At 38.2% G+C, this 20,355-nt stretch overlaps 1 protein-coding gene across 9 annotated transcripts in view; it reads left to right on the top strand.

The window, feature by feature from the left end:
• The window catches only part of plin1 (perilipin 1), a 128,056-nt gene that overhangs the window by 31,751 nt on the left and 75,950 nt on the right, over window positions 1-20,355 (top strand). For all 9 annotated transcript variants that reach the window (XR_005636033.1, XM_039773306.1, XM_039773305.1 and 6 more), the window contains exon 6: window positions 4,398-4,567. Coding sequence is in view for 8 of the 9 variants with exons in the window: in XM_039773306.1 (XP_039629240.1) it covers window positions 4,398-4,567 (170 nt within the window). In the remaining variant the exon portion in view is untranslated. The remainder of the gene's footprint in view (window positions 1-4,397; window positions 4,568-20,355) is intronic.

Below are 20,355 nucleotides of genomic sequence, written 5' to 3'. Positions count from 1 at the left end.
TCTTAGTACCCACTTTAACAGCAGCTTTATTACATAAAGATTAATAAATTATTCATAGATTGTGCGTTCTTAATTTTTGTACTAAATTACAATTCTTTCATTAATTTTTGGTGTGGCCATCAGGGGGTGCTTCCCCAGTGGTTTGTGTGTGGATCCCAATGCCCCAGTTCAGTGATGGGGACACCGTGGCTCTAACAAAAAAAAAATGACATCTTCCTTCGGATGAGATGGAAAACCAAGGTCCTGTTTCTCTGTGGGCATCTCTCTGTGGTATCTCTCAAAAACAGCAGGGTTTTTCCCAGATTTCCTAGCTAAATTGCCCACCTTGGCCTTGTCAGTTCTAGCCCTCAATCTTCCTCTGTCTCCAATTGGCATGCTATCTCACCCCTTCACCACTTAATAGCTAATGTGTGATGAGCGTACTGGCACAAGGATGGCTGCCGTTGGATCACTCAAATGGATGCTGCACATTGGGAGTGTTTGAAGCAATTCCCCAAAGTCTTTGAAAAGCAGAAAAGTGCTATATGAATGTAAATAATTATTAAACTAATTCTATGGTCATAGTTGGCCAAAGCCTTCGGCAGTACATCCAGTACATATAGTTTCATTTGTGCATGCTGGTCTCTTTGGAGCCATTGATTAATTTAACATGCAGTGACTGGATTGTAATTCAAACCCTGTGTCCTGGAGTTGTAAGGCTAAGCACTTTACCATACCACCACTCCAATTTATAATGTAAAAGATAAACAAGTAAAAGAACATTTTTATCTTTATGTGACAGGTATAGATATCTACTGTATGTACAAACAGTAACAAGTAAACATCAACAGGATATCTGGTAGTTGATGTTTTTATGTAATCTGTTGAGATAAGCTTCAAGTCCCTGGGAAATGCAGACTGACCTTTGGTTGAATTGCGAGGGCATCTCCTAAATTCAACAGTGCACAGAGCAGACATTTGCTGTCCAGCACAGTTCTGGGACTTTCACATTATTTGCTTCTAGAAAACACTGAGTGGCCTATCACTCAACTGTGAACATTAACAGCTCAGCAACAGGAATACCACATGCCCAGCAGACATAGAGGAGCCATGCTAATAAGAACTTTGACCCAAAAAAGTGTAAATAAATACACTAAAAAAGTAAATAGAGAAATCATCTGAAAAGAAAAGTAAATAAATACAAAGAAGATACTCAAAAATGCCTAAGCTGGTCAGAGGGGGCAGTGAAGATAGGATGTACTCGCAAAAATCCAGTAGCATATTGAATTTTCATGCACAGGATTTTCAATGCTAAGTGGAATTAGTTTTCTTATCATAAGTACAGTGTATGCGCGAATCAAGATACAGCTCGTCACCATCTCTGCATTACAGCTCATTTTCTCCGTGTGTATCCCTGAGGAGGTTACTTCACTTGTCTGTGCTCCAAAGATCTGTAATTGTAAACAACCTTGGGATGGTATTTATCTAGTGAAAGGTGATATCAAATACAGCCTAGCTGGTATAAAGAAAACAAATATCAGTGATATCGGGCTTGGACAAAAATCAATAGAAATGCAGGGTCTCTCTAGGAAATGCTGGTTTACAAGTGAGGGAAGTAGTTAAACCCCTGGGTAAACATTAAAATAGGCCGGTCAGCCTAACAAACTTGTCAGTCCTATTCACATAATTTCACCATAATAGCGTCAAGTCCAGTAAACTCCTGGTCAGAGGCCAGAATGTGGAATCTGTCATATAGAGCCAAGGAATAAACTCATTATTTGATTGGAGAGCCCACTTGGGAAGAACTGGTGAACTCTAGAAGACATATGTTTTGGGAACACAGCAACATCCTTGAGTCTGTAGCAGTGAGATTGATAAGCCCTTAATTTAGACAAAAAATAATTGAACTAATACAGATAAAACTAGACACGGCTCTTTAAAACTTCACTTTGCCGTCCTACATCAGGTTGACTACGGTCACGATTACTCTGATGAAGAAGAGTTTTGTCCCAATGACTGTGATGGGCATTGTAAGCATACCAAGTCAGACTTTTCCTATCCAGCTTAGTTTTCTTATGATCCGACCATCCAATTTTCATCATTTAGTGTCAAATGCAAGGACAAAAAGACTAAATATATTTGTGAAATATTACTATTGCAATTAACGTGATTTTTTTTTTTTAATTTAGGAAGACTGTTGGCCATGAACCCAATGTGGATAAATGGACCTTGTCCATTGACTCCTCACAAGTCCGCTTGAAAGCTGTTCATCTTGATAACATACAGCACATGCTACTAAAATGAAAAGGAGTAGGAGAACATGCAGTTACTTTAAGAAAAAATGTAATATTGGAAATAAATGCGAAATATCAATGGAGATCTAAAGGTGATTGCACATTTGCTTGGCGCGTCGCTTGGTTACACCAAATATTGACTGATCTGCTCATGTTTGCACATGAGTACACAATCAGCCAAGCACCCAAATCAACCCTGGAATGACACATACTCACACACACCCACACCCTATCATAGCCTGCATGCTCAACGTCCCAATTATTTATTTAAAAACTGCACAATAGATGTCTCATCACAGCAGTGTTGCTGGAATAGGCTCCAGCTATCCCGTGTCCCTGCCCTAGACATGTACATTAAGGAAATTGATACAGAATATATGGTATTGCAATCATCTACATTCAGTAGTCTGTTAGAGACATGTAAATAAGAATCTCCTTGAAGTTTATAGACATGATAATGAGCCTGAACTTGAGTCCAAGTTGAAGTCCAGTTTCTTTTACTGCATTTGTTCACTTCATCTTTTCCAGTATTGCAGAAGAAAACAGGACACTACAGTATGAAAATCACCTTGTGACGGTGGATCGTATCAGTGGGTCCAAATAAAATAAACGTTGATTGATTAATTGTATCGTATAACAACATTACCATTGAAGACATTTGACTTCTCTGTAGTGTATTGTGCACTGGTAAAGCTCAAACCGGGCAGCTTGTTGTTCAGAACCATCACATGATGGTTTTCATAAAGACAGTTGGCCACTTTTTTCAAAAATCATATTAAAGAAATTGAGGTCAAGGTAGTGATCGCTGAACATGAACAAGAGCAGAAGTGAACATGAAAGTAGAAATAAAAGTAAAAGTTGTTAACATCAGCAAGAAAGGGAGATATTTACTTTAAGATATCTGAATTGTAAATTTTGCAATTGTATTCCCAGAATTTTTAAAACAGCTTTCTTATTTTAAGATACCACAAATTCATTTTGAAATATCTTAAAATAGACAGGAGGTCTCACTGAAGAAACAGGCATTTTTATTGAAAAAGATTTTAAATTTTTGGTATCTTACAATTCATGCATGGCTAATTTTGAGATATCTTGAAATTCACTTCAGATATCTCAGAATGTATTACAGATGTTTCAAACTATGCTACTTTACATTTTTAGAACATCTTAAACAGATGAAAGTCATTTTGAGACATTTCATAATGTTTAAGTGATTCACCATAGGCAGTTGTGGAATTACCTGTGTCAAGGGTTAGTCTAATAGGTGACTCTAAATTTGTGTGTGTGTGTGTGTAAGTGAATGTTCACCAGGTTTGGGTGCTGCCTTATATGTGATGCCAGGGGGAAAGGTTTTGACTGCACATGAATCTCTAAAGAGGGTTTAGAAAAGTGAAGTATGGATGGAAGTCTACTGACAAATTAAACCTTCGGTGCTGAAATTTGTTTTTATGAAGTCATCGTCTGTGTAACAGTTTTTCCACCCTTTTTACACTCTGCTGACAGATGTGAAAGGAAGGGCCACAGCACAAGAATAACAACGATTTCAGGATTTCTGTCCAGAGATCACAGACTTTAAAATGGAGGGAAATAAAAATAAATTACACACAATATTTAGAGAAGAGCTCGAAACTCCAACCATTAAACAGTACTTTGTTTCTATTTTGCTGATTTGTACTGCTGCATTTTAGGTGTCAAATAAGAGAAGCCATATTTCCATTTATTAGTAAAACAGTATTTTGTTTCTGTTTCACTGATTTGGACTGCTGCATTTTAGATGTTAAATAAGAGAAGCCATATTTCCATTTATTAGTAATGCCTGTATCCTTTGATAAAAAAATTAGATGATGTGCATTGAGAAGATTTTGTGGTGAGGAGAGCTTAAATTCAGATTGGACGTCTGGTGATTTCATCATGTGCATCCTTATTCCTGTGAAGCTCTATACAATTATTTTAAATGTTTTCTGTTTTGAACAGTTTGGCTCAAACTGCTGTGACTTTATCAGGTGCCTGCACCAAATAAAATTTTAGGGCCAGTGTTATTTCAATTTTCTTTGCTGATGCCATGTGACTCACTTTCACCATGTATTAAAAATTATTTATGTGGTCTGGCTTCTCTCATTACAGCATGTGTTGCTGCCAGTGCTACTGATGCACAGCCCAGCAGCTACAGGAGACTAGGGACTCTGGCGAGCACTGTGTTCAGACGAACCTACAACCAGACAGCCACAAAGCTTCGTAAGGCTCGGGCTCAAGGACAGGAGCTGGTCATGTGGATTCCTGGCATATCTCCCCTGGTAGGCTACTTTGTCATTAAATGCCTCTGATAGATCAGGACAACAACTTTCATCATCACTTGGAGATTGATCAAAGCAATGTTTGCACCTTCAGTGACAGGCCAAACCCCAGCCTTGTGAATGTTCCCACTTCCTCTTTATTTGTGCACTAGTGAGCCCCTCTTCATGTTGCCATCTTTATCCCATATTTCAGTCTAATGACATATTGAGTCATTATCCATTGAACGTTCCGGTGAGATGCACAGCTACAATGTTGCTCCATACTGGCAGGAAGTCAGCCCTGCATTACTTTTTCACTAGATAATTGTTCTAAAATTATGTTTTTGTTGTCATTAGTTAATAAATAAGTTGTTTGGTATCATACTGTATAATGTGTTAATATAAACTTTCCAAAGACCAATACAATATAAAAAATTTAGTTTTGCTAATATAATAGCATACATCAGGCTTTTATATCCCATAGTTTGGAAGACAGTAGGACTTTAGGGACCTTAAAAGCTAGACTTCATGTTATTTTGGAGGGGCTAAGTGGATAGGATTGGCAAGTTTTGTTGAGCTTTTAAATAAATGTGGCGTGGGCTTCATCCACACTACTATGTTTTCATTTAAAAATGCAGAAATTGGTCTGAATTTTCCCCTTTCATCCACACTATTCCAGCGTTTTTAACCCATGAAAACAGACGTTCTCCAGAGTTGTATACTTCTAAAAATGCTAGCTCAGCATTGCGGTGTAAATGAGTGAAAATGGAGAATTTTGAAAATGTGGTTTCTAATTGCACTCTGATTTATTTGTGCTTATTACATAACCCTACCCTGATTGGATCCTGCTCATTACAATACATCATTGCCTGATTGGTTGCAATTCACAGAAGAAAGCTGTATTCTAACACAGCGGACACAGAGGAGTTGCTTTCCATACCTAGCTATGTTGTTTACCTGTAGGCATCTAAATTGTGTTTTATACAGATTGAATGCTGCATATATGAGCAAAAGGAAAATAATTTACCAATTGCTACAGTTTTGTTATACAGGTTGTGGCTAGCAGCCTTCAAGAATTTTTCTGCCAGTGTACATGTGCTTTGTGTAAATGAACAGCTATGTTTTTTTTTTTTTTCAATAATTTTAGTGTAGATGGAGATACTTCCATAAATCATGTCAAAGCCCTAGTGTAGATAGATATTTTTGTTTAAAATTGTAATTTTAAAATTAAAATACAGAAGTGTGGACATTGCATCCATAGATCAACTAAGCAGATTGCAACTAAAGTTCTAAAAAAAATATAAAGTGTTGCATTTTTAGCTAGGGAACATATACTGATTGTGTTGGTCTTCCTTTGTTCTTGTAGTGCTTTTTTATTATTATACTTCCATGGTCTTTAATTTTATCTCTTTCGAAATGGAAGTACACGGATAAGAGAAATCTAGGTAATAATAAAATGTGCAGGTGGCTATCATATTGATAATTTTAACATATTTTAACCCATAATACCACTGCTTGGATGTGCCATGTTATTTTTATCATCGAGAGTTTTCTGTTTCACTGTGTAAATACAGTAACTTCACTGCTGAATTTTTGCTAACCATTTATCTGCAATGTCAACAAGAAGTCATTCATAAGAAATAAATTATGACAGCATCTGATGTGGCATACTCCTTTGCATTTAGATATAATGACTACATTGTTAAATGTTTTACATTTCCCTTGTGGCTGTTACACTTAAGATCAATCCTTCTTTTGCATATCCTTGTTCATATTGAAATAATCTTTTGTCAAGCACAGTAGTTACTATGCTAACCACTTGTTGTTTAGTATTTTTCAAGTTGAAGTTTTATTTTTTTTTACAATTATGTTATACATTAATTTGTCACAGAAAATAGTGTTATCAAGGTGTTTTTTACAAATTTCTAAAAATACTACTATTTTTGCGGTTTAAAACAGCGTCTACAGGGTACCCATCCAAACCTGAAATCTGTCCTTTTTAAAGCATAGAATGTTCTTGAGTATTGGTCCACTTCTTGAGTTCTCACATTGTGAACCACAGGAGCCACCATAGAACCCCAGACACAAGTCCTCAGTAAAAACATAATTTTTATTATTAACAAATACCTTACAAAAGGCTCCTTTAACAATATCACACCACCAAATGACAATTCATTATCTTCTGTCTCTCTTCTTTCTCCTCCACTCGTCCCAGGTGAATGTTGCCTATGTCCTCTCTCAGCACTGATTCGAATGGAGGTGACTGAGCAGTTCCTTTTATCTTGTACCCAGGAGTACTTCTGGTGCTCAGGCACAGCCCGATGGAAGTACTTTTGAGTAAATCAGAAGTCTTACAAAGTAGGGATTACTAAACCCAATAGCTCCCTCTGACAGCCCTCATGAAACCCAACCGGGCCGCCCCACGGAACTACAATTCCCATTATGCCTTTCAGCTATCTGTGTGGGAATCCTGGTCTGAGCGTTTCACCATCTACTGTATCAGGGAAGCCACTGCTTTGAATGCAGTTTCTGCCCCTGTTCCTTAATGACATTGGCCTCCTGGCTGAGTAATGAACAATGCCCTGTCCCATTCGGGATGCCAGCTCATGGCTGTTGTCCCTTACAACTTGTATTGTAAATCTGTGTTTTGCAAAACGCTAGTTCTGTAAGAGTCTTTCATTGTAAAAGAACTCAAGCTATCTTCTTTAACCCAAAGGTGGGTGGTTTCATGTAGCTCATTTTATGACTTCTGTAGTTGCTGTTGTTTTGAGAATAATAAGAATATTTATTTAGTGTAAGATTTTTTTCAGTATTTAGATAACTATGTTGTCATTTTATACTAGCCACTAGCTGACCTACCCATCCAAGACTGATTGAGATCTAAATAGTCACTCAGACCTCATTGTTAACGTTTGTAGTGCACTATGATGTGCATGTCTCTGTTATTTTTGATTTGGCATTGGATTCATAAAAGCTTTGATATAACAGCTTATGGTCATCCCCTGCACAAATGACTAATCTGTATGAGAGAGATTAGTTCAACGTTGTCGGATTTGCATACTGGATAAACACACATTCAGCTTTATATACTGTATTAGGAAACAAAACAAATGTATTTTATAATTTCATTAGGGGGCAACAAATCTAAGTACTGTAAGGACCTTTTTGCTTATTCAAATTTGATTTTTCATCCCTGTGTATCTTGCTTTTGTTGATTTGTACTTTTGATATCTCTCTGGTATTCAGACACTTTTGTTTGCCCCTCACATCACCTGTACTCTTTTTCTGCCTTTTAGCATCTCGCCTAATGTTCGAGAAAGCTGATAGGCACTTCCACGGAGGCATTGTGGCTAGTTTTCTTCTCCACTGCGACTTTGGTACATATTTTACGATGTTCATCTTTCAGTAAATGACTCTTGTCTGCCCTTTTGATTTTGGTTATTTTCTGTCACACTTGGTGTCATCTCCCACTTGCACTGCCTTCTTTGATCACCCTGAGATCACACTATGAATCGGTATGAGCTCCAACAGATTGAATATGTGAGTCAAAAGAAACAAAATATGCATCCTAAGGCTACAGCAAGGCTCCAAACATCTACCAAAGTCAAATCAACAACAAATTTTTTTCTAAACAACACATTCATACAAAGGATGTAGCTCAAAACACTTTACAAGGTGACAAAGAAAAACCAAGAAAATGAAAACAAAGTACAAAAAAGATAAAGATAAGAATGAATAAATGACATAGTAGAAATATTAGATAAGAGTAAACCAGTACACCAAGCATTTTGATTAGTGTAATGGGGTTGATGGAAACTATAAACACTTTATTGTTTTAATTTAACAGAAAGACGGTGTTGCACTAAACATTCACACCTGTGCGTGGTTTTGTGCTATTTTATTTCCTTATTTACTTGAAAAGTCCACACATGACAATGGCTGTGAACAGACATAAAATACCACCAAGAATTTGTGATAAAATTTATTACTTCCATTTTTTTTTGTTGTCATAAACATACCTTAGAAATACAGAAGGCACATTTCCTCAAACTGGAATCTTAGCCACTTCAAAGTGAATGTATCTAGTATTTTTAAAGGCTTTCAGTTTCACATTCAGACCAGTGCCCCATACACACCTTTTTAAGAACAGTCGCTATATTTTGTGAAATTTTAAAAAATGATTGTGAGAAAATAACTTTTACCTGAAAAATACCAAACTTATCCTTTAAAGAAAGGAAGGGTCTGCTTTTCATTGTGTCATTATTTTAAAATGTTTTTCATCCTCTTGTGCTTAAAAAGTTTTGAGTGTTGTTATAATGTTTTAATAAATTTTGCCCAGTCATTGCCACTCACTCTACATATTGGCTGTAACTAAGGTAAGTAATGAGTACCGTTTGTGATGAAATTAAATTAGCACAAATGCATGTTTGTACATTGCTTTTGATGCCATTTTAAAGGCTACGCAGAAATGCACATTAGACTATTCACACATGCATGAAGCATGTCCTTTAAACTCTTGTTTACGTTAGCTGACTGATCCATCTCCCTGAGAGGTGACATTTCTTACTAATGGTCTTTGGCCCATCCCAGTTCTAAAGCATGTATAGAATCTCTCTGGTAGATACTTGTTAGGTAGATGCAGACAGAGTACAAATTTGTCCTGAAGCCAACATATATAACCAAGATACACTTCAGTCGCACAAGGCAATATATGAATATATGTGTGTGTGTGTATGTGGGAATGTGTGTGTGTGTATGTGTGTGTATATATATATATATATATATATATATATATATATACACTCACATAAAGGATTATTAGAAACACCATACTAATACGGTGTTTGACCCCCTTTCGCCTTCAGAACTGCCTTAATTCTACGTGGCATTGATTCAACAAGAATTCTTTAGAAATGTTGGCCCATATTGATAGGATAGCATCTTGCAGTTGATGGAGATTTGTGGGATGCACATCCAGGGCACGAAGCTCCCGTTCCACCACATCCCAAAGATGCTCTATTGGGTTGAGATCTGGTGACTGTGGGGGCCATTTTAGTACAGTGAACTCATTGTCATGTTCAAGAAACCAATTTGAAATGATTCGAGCTTTGTGACATGGTGCATTACTCTGCTGGAAGTAGCTATCAGAAGATGGGTACATGGTGGTCATGAAGGGATGGACATGGTCAGAAACAATGCTCAGGTAGCCCGTGACATTTAAACGATGCCCAATTGGCACTAAGGGGCCTAAAGTGTGCCAAGAAAACATCCCCCACACCATTACACCACCACCACCAGCCTGCACAGTGGTAACAAGGCATGATGGATCCATGTTCTCATTCTGTTCACGCCAAATTCTGACTATACCATTTGAATGTCTCAACAGAAATCGAGACTCATCAGACCAGGCAACATTTTTCCAGTCTTCAACTGTCCAATTTTGGTGAGCTCATGCAAATTGTAGCCTCTTTTTCTTATTTGTAGTGGAGATGAGTGGTTCCCGGTGGGGTCTTCTGCTGTTGTAGCCCATCTGCCTCAAGGTTGTGCGTGTTGTGGCTTTACAAATGCTTTGCTGCATACCCCGGTTGTAACGAGTGGTTATTTCAGTCAAAGTTGCTCTTCTATCAGCTTGAATCAGTCGGCCCATTCTCCTCTGACCTCTAGCATCAACAAGGCATTTTCGCCCACAGGACTGCTGCATACTGGATGTTTTTCCCTTTTCACACCATTCTTTGTAAACCCTAGAAATGGTTGTGTGTGAAAATCCCAGTAACTGAGCAGATTGTGAAATACTCAGACCGGCCCGTCTGGCACCAACAACCATGCCACGCTCAAAATTGCTTAAATCACCTTTCTTTCCCATTCTGACATTCAGTTTGGAGTTCAGGAGATTGTATTGACCAGGACCACACCCCTAAATGCATTGAAGCAACTGCCATGTGATTGGTTGATTAGATAATTGCATTAATGAGAAATTGAACAGGTGTTCCTAATAATCCTTTAGGTGAGTGTATATTATATATATATATATATATATATACATATATATATATATATATATATATATATATATATATATATATATATATATATATATATATATATATATATATCTCCATCCATCCATCTTCTAACCCACTGAATCCGAATACAGGGTCACGGGGGTCTGCTGGAGCCAATCCCAGCCAACACAGGGCACAAGGCAGGAACCAATCCTGGGCAGGGTGCCAACCCACCGCAGGACACACACAAACACACCCACACACCAAGCACACACTAGGGCCGATTTAGAATCGCCAATCCACCTAACCTGCATGTCTTTGGATTGTGGGAGGAAACCGAAGCGCCCGGAGGAAACCCACGCAGACACGGGGAGAACATGCAAACTCCACGCAGGGAGGACCCGGGAAGCGAACCCGGGTCTCCTAACTGTGAGGCAGCAGCGCTACCACTGCGCCACCGTGCCACCCTATATATATATACTAATAAAAGGCAAAGCCCTCACTGCAATGTGAGTGCTGCTACCAGACAGCCCCAGAATGTTCGGTTTGAGTCAAGAATTGTGTGAAGTCTGCTTGTCTTCTCCATGTTATTCTGGTTTGTCCTTTTTCACCTCAAAGCTATTTGATTGTAAACTTGAGGTGTTCCAGTTTCAAATTAGATGGTTCATACAAAATATCTCTCGTGTAGTAAGTGGTTGTGTATGGAAGAATATTTTGGATAAAACTTAATAAACATATTCCCGATAATAAAGAGTGCGTGTCTGTATGCCTATCTGGTTGCTATGTCTCTATCCTTCCAATAGATGGTACAAAACAGACATTAAAACTGCTTTTACAAATCTATACTAATAAAAGGCAAAGCCCTCACTGACTCACTCACTGACTCATCACTAATTCTCCAGCTTCCCGTGTAGGTGGAAGGCTGAAATTTGGCAGGCTCATTCCTAACAGCTTACTTAAAAAAGTTGGGCAGGTTTCATTTCGAAATTCTACGCGTAATGATCATAACTGGAAGCTATTTTTCTACATATACTGTAATGGAGTTGAGCTCGAATGCCGTGGGGGGCGGGGTTTCGTGTGACATCATCATGCCTCCCACGTAATCACGTGAACTGACTGTCAACGCAGTACGTAGAAAACCAGGAAGAGCTCCAAAAAGCACTGAAGAAAACATGCATTATATAATTCATAAGGCAGCGAAACAATAAGAAGCGAGCGAGTAACATATACAACCATATTCATGAGTGCTGCTACTTCGGAAACAAAGCAAGGTGTAAACCTAAAGTTTAAAATAAGTTCATAGACACGCTGCCACTGGCGTTTGTCATGCCCACGGGTAATGCGGGATACAAGTTTAATGAGAGGACGCAGGATATAAACGAGAGTTTTGATCACTTTGTAACTAAGTTAAAATTGCAGGTGAGGGGCTATGCTTATGCAAATTCCGAGAGACTGTGTTTGTGGGGGATTGACAGTTAAGGCGGGTGGGGGAGTCATGTCATCATCTCCCCTCCCATTTACCTCATCTCGCTCTGAGCTGCGCTCCGCAGCTAATGCAGTGTTATGACTTTGTGACGCTGCCACCAAATACTCACAGAAAAATCCACAAGTTAATACACACGCTGTGTCTAGAGTTTCTCCACACTGAATCCTCCAGGCACTACTTACAAAAGGTTACATTGACAATCGTGTTATTTTTAAAATGTTTCCTTTTCTTAGCACAAGCACAGCTGAGAAGCTTCAATGCATGTGCTCTATATCGTGTTAAAAAATCATGCATTTAATCACAAGCAAAGGGGAACTTCTGTCAATGCATTAATTTCCTGGTACACGATTACATTGATCAGCACTTCCCGATTCATTTTACCCTCGCACCCCCTTGGTTTGAGAAGAAGTATGAAAAAATATGAGGTTAACACAGAAAAACAGATCACCAATTGAAGCTTTATGAATAATCAATTCGCCATCAATAATTGTTTTGGTAAAGCCATACTCAGTGTAATCCTCCTTCCATTTTATAATTTTTCCGCCACTAGCGGTGATTAAATGAACGGTAAAAAAGTAAGAGCGAAGCAAAGGTGATTTATTCAGGCAGGCGACAGCTCAATAGCTCGAATTTGGATATAAGTAGCTTCTATTTAGTCGAGAGAAATATCTTTGTTAGGAATGGAAGTTGAATTTAGTCTTTAAATTTCTATGGTAAAGAAAAAGTTATGCAATGATGACTACATTTAACTATATAAAGTCAAAACTTGTATATATAAAGTCATTCGCGAATATATAAAGTCAAAACTTGATTATATAAAGTCACTATCAGAATAAATAAAGTCAAAACTTTAATATACAAAGTCAGCGTTGGTATATATAAAGTCAATACTTGTTTCTGAATATATAAAGTCAAAACTTGAATATATAAAGTCAGCGCTGGAATATATAAAGTCAAAACTTGAATATATAAAGTCAGCGTCGGAATACAGGCTATAAAGTAAGCGCTGCAATATATAAAGTCAAAACTTCAATATATAAAGTCAACGTCGGAATATACAAAGTCAGCGCTGGAATATCCATCCATTTCCCAACGCGTTGAATCTGAGACAATCCCAGACAACACTGGGCGCAAGGCAGGAACCAATCCTGGGCAGGGCACATGCATCATTTTCAAAACATTAACTGAACAGTGTTTTTTTAATTTATTTTTCTGAATACGTTTTTGTTAACTTAGTTCAGTTAAGAGTCGTTTCAATCAATAGATTTTGACTTTCACTTTATATATTCAGGAGTGAGTTTATATACTCCAATTCCGACGCTGACTTTATATATTCAAGTTTTGACTTTATATATTCCGACAGTGACTTTATATATTCAAGTTTTGACTTTATATATTCAGGAATGACCTTATATATTCAAGTTTTGACTTTATACAGTGGTGTGAGAAACTATTTACCCCCTTCCTGATTTCTTATTCTTTTGCATGTTTGTCACACAAAATGTTTCTGATCATCAAACACATTTAACCATCAGTCAAATATAACACAAGTAAACACAAAATGCAGTTTTTTAAATGATGGTTTTTATTATTTAGGGAGAAAAAAAATCCAAACCTACATGGCCCTGTGTGAAAAAGTAATTGCCCCCTTGTTACAAAAATAACCTAACTGTGGTGTATCACACCTGAGTTCAATTTCCGTAGCCACCCCCAGGCCTGATTACTGCCACACCTGTTTCAATCAAGAAATCACTTAAATGGGAGCTGCCTGACACAGAGAAGTAGACCAAAAGCACCTCAAAAGCTAGACATTATGCCAAGATCCAAAGAAATTCAGGAACAAATGAGAACAGAAGTAATTGAGATCTATCAGTCTGGTAAAGGTTATAAAGCCATTTCTAAAGCTTTGGGACTCCAGCGAACCACAGTGAGAGCCATTATCCACAGATGGAAAAAACATGGAACAGTGGTGAACCTTCCCAGGAGTGGCCGGCCGACCAAAATTACCCCAAGAGCGCAGAGACGACTTATCCGAGAGGTCACAAAAGACCCCAGGACAACGTCTAAAGAACTGCAGGCCTCACTTGCCTCAATTAACGTCAGTGTTCACGACTCCACCATAAGAAAGAGACTGGGCAAAAACGGCCAGCATGGCAGATTTCCAAGACGCAAACCACTGTTGAGCAAAAGAACATTAGGGCTCGTCTCAATTTTGCTAAGAAACATCTCAATGATTGCCAAGACTTTTGGGAAAATACCTTGTGGACTGATGAGACAAAAGTTGAACTTTTTGGAAGGCAAATGTCCTGTTACATCTGGTGTAAAAGGAACACAGCATTTCAGAAAAAGAACATCATACCAACAGCAAAATATGGTGGTGGTAGTGTGATGGTCTGGGGTTGTTTTGCTGCTTCAGGACCTGGAAGGCTTGCTGTGATAGATGGAACCATGAATTCTACTGTCTACCAAAAAATCCTGAAGGAGAATGTCCGCCATCTGTTCGTCAACTCAAGCTGAAGCGATCTTGGGTGCTGCAACAGGACAATGACCCAAAACACACCAGCAAATCCACCTCTGAATGGCTGAAGAAAAACAAAATAAAGACTTTGGAGTGGCCTAGTCAAAGTCCTGACCTGAATCCAATTGAGATGCTATGGCATGACCTTAAAAAGGCGGTTCATGCTAGAAAACCCTCAAATAAAGCCGAATTACAACAATTCTGCAAAGATGAGTGGGCCAAAATTCCTCCAGAGCGCTGTAAAAGACTCATTGCAAGTTATCGCAAACGCTTGATTGCAGTTATTGCTGCTAAGGGTGGCTCAACCAGTTATTAGGTTCAGGGGACAATTACTTTTTCACACAGGGCCATGTAGGTTTGGACTTTTTTTTCTCCCTAAATAATAAAAACCATCATTTAAAAACTGCATTTTGTGTTTACTTGTGTTATATTTGACTAATGGTTAAATGTGTTTGATGATCAGAAACATTTTGTGTGACAAACATGCAAAAGAATAAGAAATCAGGAAGGGGGCAAATAGTTTTTCACACCACTGTATATTCTGACGCCGACTTTATATATTCATAGTGTGTGTTTGTGTGTGTATATATATATATATATATATATATATATATATATATATATATATATATATATACATACACTGTGTGCACAATTATTAGGCAAGTTGTATTTTTGAGGATTAATTTTAATATGGAACAAACACAGTGCTATCAGTCAATCCAAAATGTTAATAAACCTGAAACCTGAATGTTTCACAACGGAAATGTGAGTGTGAACATCATCAGGGGAATACATATGCGCACAATTATTAGGCAACTATTAGTGTGCAGATTTATTATGCAACTAAAGGAAAATGAAAATTTTCCCATCTCACTTGTTTATTTTCATCTGTTATAGTGAGAATAATAAACAAACACCTCAAAATTTACAAATAAACATCTCTGACATTTCAAAAAATAAATCAATCAATCAATGACCAATATAGCCACCCTTCTTTCCAATAACAGTCATAAGCCTTTCCATTCATGGAGTCTGTCAGTTTCTTGATCTGTTGACGATCAGCTTTTGTGGAGCAGTGACTACAGCCTCCCAGACACTCTTCAGAGAGGTGTATTGTTTTTCTCCCCGTAAATCTAGCGTTTAAGAAGTGCCCACAAGTTCTCGATAGGGTTTAGGTCAGATGAGGAAGGGGCCATGTCATTATTCCTTCATCTTTAAGGCCTTTACTGGCTGGCCACGCAGTGGAGAACTTCGATGCAAGTGATGGAGCATTGGCCTGCATAAAATCATGGTCTTTTTCCTGTATCACTGTTTGAAGAAAGTGTCTTCAAAAACTGGCAGTAGGTTTGGGAGTTGATTTTGAGTTCATCTTCAATGCAAAAGGTCCAACTAGCTCATCTTTAAAAATACCAGCTCATACCAGTACCCCACCTCCACGTTGGAGTGGAGCTCTGTGCCCATTACTGATCCACAGGTCCATCCATCTGGTCCATCAAGAGTCACTCTCATCTCATCGGTCCATAAAACCTTTGAAAAAATCTGTCTTCAGATATTTCTTGGCCCAGTTTTGACGTTTCAACTTATGTTTCTTGTTCAGTGGTGGTTGGGTTTCAGCCCTCCTTACCTTGGCCATGTCTTTGAGCACTGAACACCTTGTACTTCTGGGCACTCCAGGTAGGTTGCAGCTCTGGAATATGAAAGTACTGGAGGATAATGGGTTCCTGGTAGCTTCACGCTTGATTCTTCTCAAATCTTTGGCAGCTAATTTGCGTCTTTTGTTCTCAACACGTTTCTTGCGACCCTGTTGACTATTTGCAACAAAATGTTTGATGGTTCTGTGATCACACACCAATATCTTAGCAATTCCAAAAGTGCTGCATCCCTCTGAAAGACTTTTTACAATTTTTGACTTTTCAAAAATTGGCCCATTTTGCCTGAGGAAAACTAGCTGCCTAATAATTCTGCACACCTTGATATAGGGTGTTGATCTCCTTAGGCCACACCCTCCCTCATTACACAAATACACATCACCTGACGTGCTTAAATCCAATAAGCATTCAAGTTAATACAGCTTGGAGTTGGAATATACGCATTAAAAATGATGATATGGTCAAAATACTCACTTGCCTAATAATTGTGCACACAGTGTATATATATATATATATATATATATACACATATATATATATATATATATATATATATATATATATATATATATATATATATGCCAGCAACACTCATGACAATGACAAAACAATTACATTGTCAATCATGTTACGTTATTATTAAAATGTTTCCTTTACTTTTTACTTCTCCGCTGCCAAGCGCGGGTATTTTGCTATAGATATAGATATAGATATAGATATATATAGATATGACAATAACACTCATATCAAAGACAGAACAATTACATTAACAATCATGTTACGTTATTTTAAAAATTTTTCCTTTTCTTTTTCATAACTTCTTTAACACACTACTTCTCCGTTGCGAAGCGCGGGTATTCTGCTAGTATATATATATATATATATATATATATATATATATTGTGACAGTCGATGGTGCTTGACCCGACACAGACAGACAGAGAAGGCACTCAACACAAGTTTTTACTTTTCTTTTCTTCGCCTGTGGGCAATGCCTTCCCCATTCCCACAGGCACACAACACAGTCCCGAACACAAGCACAATCCTCACAATACTTTACTTTCTTTTCTCTCTATCTTCACCACTCCTTTCTGGCAAGCTTAGTCCCTCTCCTCCTAACTCTGCCCGGAGTGGTGGCTGCTGGCTTCTTTTATAGCCCACCCAGAAGTGCCCCAGGTCTTTCATGACCTATTTTTGGCTGCACTTCCGGGTGTGGCGGAAGGACCACCCACACAGGCTCAGGAACAACTGCAGCTACCAGGGGGGCTGCCATCTAGCATCCTGGGGGAGGTACTGTTCTGATCAGGCTGGCTCCCCTGGTCCATACAGTGAAGAGGTGTCCCGACCATCTGTGACAGCAAATATGATTAAATATATAAAAGAGTGCCTAGGATAGATTGGCACAATATCTGTAGCTGGTTCCTTAGTTGCAATGTGTACTGCTACAATGAAAAATATTAGTGACAACTTAAAAGGACTGAGAGAAAAGATGTTGTCAATAAACAAAACAAGAATCAAGACCAGAAAATAAATAAGAGAGATTCCAAAACTCAATACGTTAAAGAGAAACCAAAGTCAAAGTGACATGCCTATAAAGTATGAAACCAGAAGAATAAAAATACACAAAGTTTGCAAGCTGCAGTTTTTTTTAATTACATCCACAATCTCGGATAAATACTGACCACCAGTGGTGACCCTTTATCCTGTTGCATAAGTGATGTCATGCACCGTTAATATCCAGTTAATTTCCAAGACAATGGTATAACAAAACTTCACAAAAAGGAAGTGCCCTTCGTGGCTATACAGCTAAATGTTTGTGTATCTTATATTCTTTCTTGTTCAGCATGGAAAACCTTTTTTATATTTATTTATTTTTTTCTTATTAGAAAATTAGAACACCATTAAACCCACGTAGTCCAAATTCAAATATCCTGGTAAAATACAGCACACTTTGTTCACACAGGACCCATGGCTTTAAAAAAATATGCTACCAAATGCATAATTGGTTTTAAATAGTTTATTGTTTTTTATGAATGTTGCAATCAAATAAAAATGACCAACTCTATTGCAAGCTTTAATCTTTGCATTGTCTCAAAGAACAGAACCATTTGATTGTTGGAAATTGTCAGTATCTTTCCACACATTTTAGAACACTTTTTTTTCTATTTATAAAAATATTTTTTCAAATTTTGTACACATTTACAAACATGATTTGACAGTAGTTGAATTACTGCTAAAATACTTTCTTTACTGCACTTTTTCCACCTTTGCTTTCCTGTTTTCAACACCCATATTTGCTTTACTTTTTCATCCATAATTCCCATTGCAATTTTATCAATAATTGAGTAGTGCTAACTGTGACTGACAGGTCATTGGTTGAATAAACTGTAACTATCTGTGACCCAGATAGGCTTTAAACTTTAAATGAAGGAGGATGTGTGACATTTCACTGTCATTAGGCTGGAAAAAAGAGGCCTGGAAATGCAAATAGAAAAATTATTCACAATTTCAAGAAAAATTGCCACACCCAAGTTATTTTTTTCACACACAATGGGTTTAATAATAGTCCAGTTGGGTATGAAATCTCCCAGTCTGACAGCTATGTCTCCCATTTGCCTGCATGAGCTGTTCTTTGGCATCCTACCTCTCCAAACTGGCTCCATTTGAGTGAATGTGAATAACTGGGTCAACTCCAGAACAATTAAAGTCAAGTTGCTTCATTGTCATACCATCCATACACTCTATTGCAGTATACAGTGGCACAAAATAATGTTCCCCAGGACTGTGATGCAAAATAGGCATAAACACAGGACCAGTGCCAGAAAAGAAATATACCATAATGGATAAATAAATAATTAAAACTAAATAACAGATAAGTGAATAAATAATAATAATTAGAAATAAATAAATAATAAAAATAATAATCAAAAACAACAGTAGTGACAAGTGTAACAAATGTACTGCATATAAATTCGCTACTAGGGGCAGATCTGAGGGCTGGGGTTGCAGTTCAGAGTCTGGACAGCAAAGAAGTAGGAGCTGTTGTAGTACCTGGCAGAACTGGTTCACATGCTACAGCACCTTCTGCCAGATGGAAGTGAGACACAGAGACCATGGGAGGAACTAATGTTGTAATGGGGGCAATTTGATGTACGTTGGTGGGCTGATTTGTGACTATAATACATTTACCTGAGAGTTTTGGCAGACGGCTGGGGCCCATACCTGGCCGGGATGCCTCGACAGTGGAAGGGCTGGGGGTGAGAGCTTGTCCAGGACATTATCTTGCCCTAAACGCTAGAGGGCAGCCCCCCTCCTCAACACCTGAACATTTGTGAAGCCGTATTTGACAGCACCTCCACCACACCCGGAAGTGCTACCAGAAGGAGGTTTTTGAGTGCTTCCAGGTGTCCTATAAAAGGAGCCAGCCACCAGTGCTAAAGGAGCCAAAGTCAGGAGGAAGCGGACAAAACTTGAGGGAGGAGCAGAGGTGGAAGAAAGTGAGAGAAAGGAAAGGACTGTGAACCATATAATTTGGTGCTCTGTATTGTGCTGTGCCCTGGCGAGCAAGGAAAAAGCGCTATCCAGCTGTAAATGAAATATGTTGTGCGCTGCACTTGTGTCTCTGCCTGTCTATGTCAGGTTAGGGCAGTTGTACAAATTTTCTACAGAGCGCAGTAAAAACCTCATGCTGTACAGTGGCAATGCCACAGATTCACACTGCTGCTGAACAAGCCCAACGCCAAGGAGAAATGTAAAGTGGCCCCATAAGTGCATCTGCTTATGTGAACATGGCTGCAAAAACCAGTAAATTCTCTGGAAGCAGTGGGACAAGGCAGTACTGAGCCCTGGGTGAGAAGTCAGTCCATTCAGGACACACTCCAACACAGTTTTTCATACACTGACGTCATGTAGCTGTTTATTAGATTGACAAGCAGGTACAAGGGAATTAATGTAAAGCAGGAGAACATGCAATCTTGATAGGGAGGGTAGCTAAGGTATCAAGTGTGAGGCTATGAAGCCACTCACATATTTTTATATCCGATGTGTCTTATCCTAGGTGATCCTTGTCATCCATAGGATATATTTCTAGTACAACTTATTTATTTGTTTATCTAATTGAAAGAAACAATTAAAATGACTGTCTAGTTCAG

This window comes from Polypterus senegalus, chromosome 12, assembly GCF_016835505.1.
Source record: "Polypterus senegalus isolate Bchr_013 chromosome 12, ASM1683550v1, whole genome shotgun sequence".
Taxonomy (NCBI): domain Eukaryota; kingdom Metazoa; phylum Chordata; class Cladistia; order Polypteriformes; family Polypteridae; genus Polypterus; species Polypterus senegalus.
The sequence above is the reverse complement of the archived record's forward strand: the minus strand, read 5'-3'. Positions and strand labels throughout refer to the sequence as shown.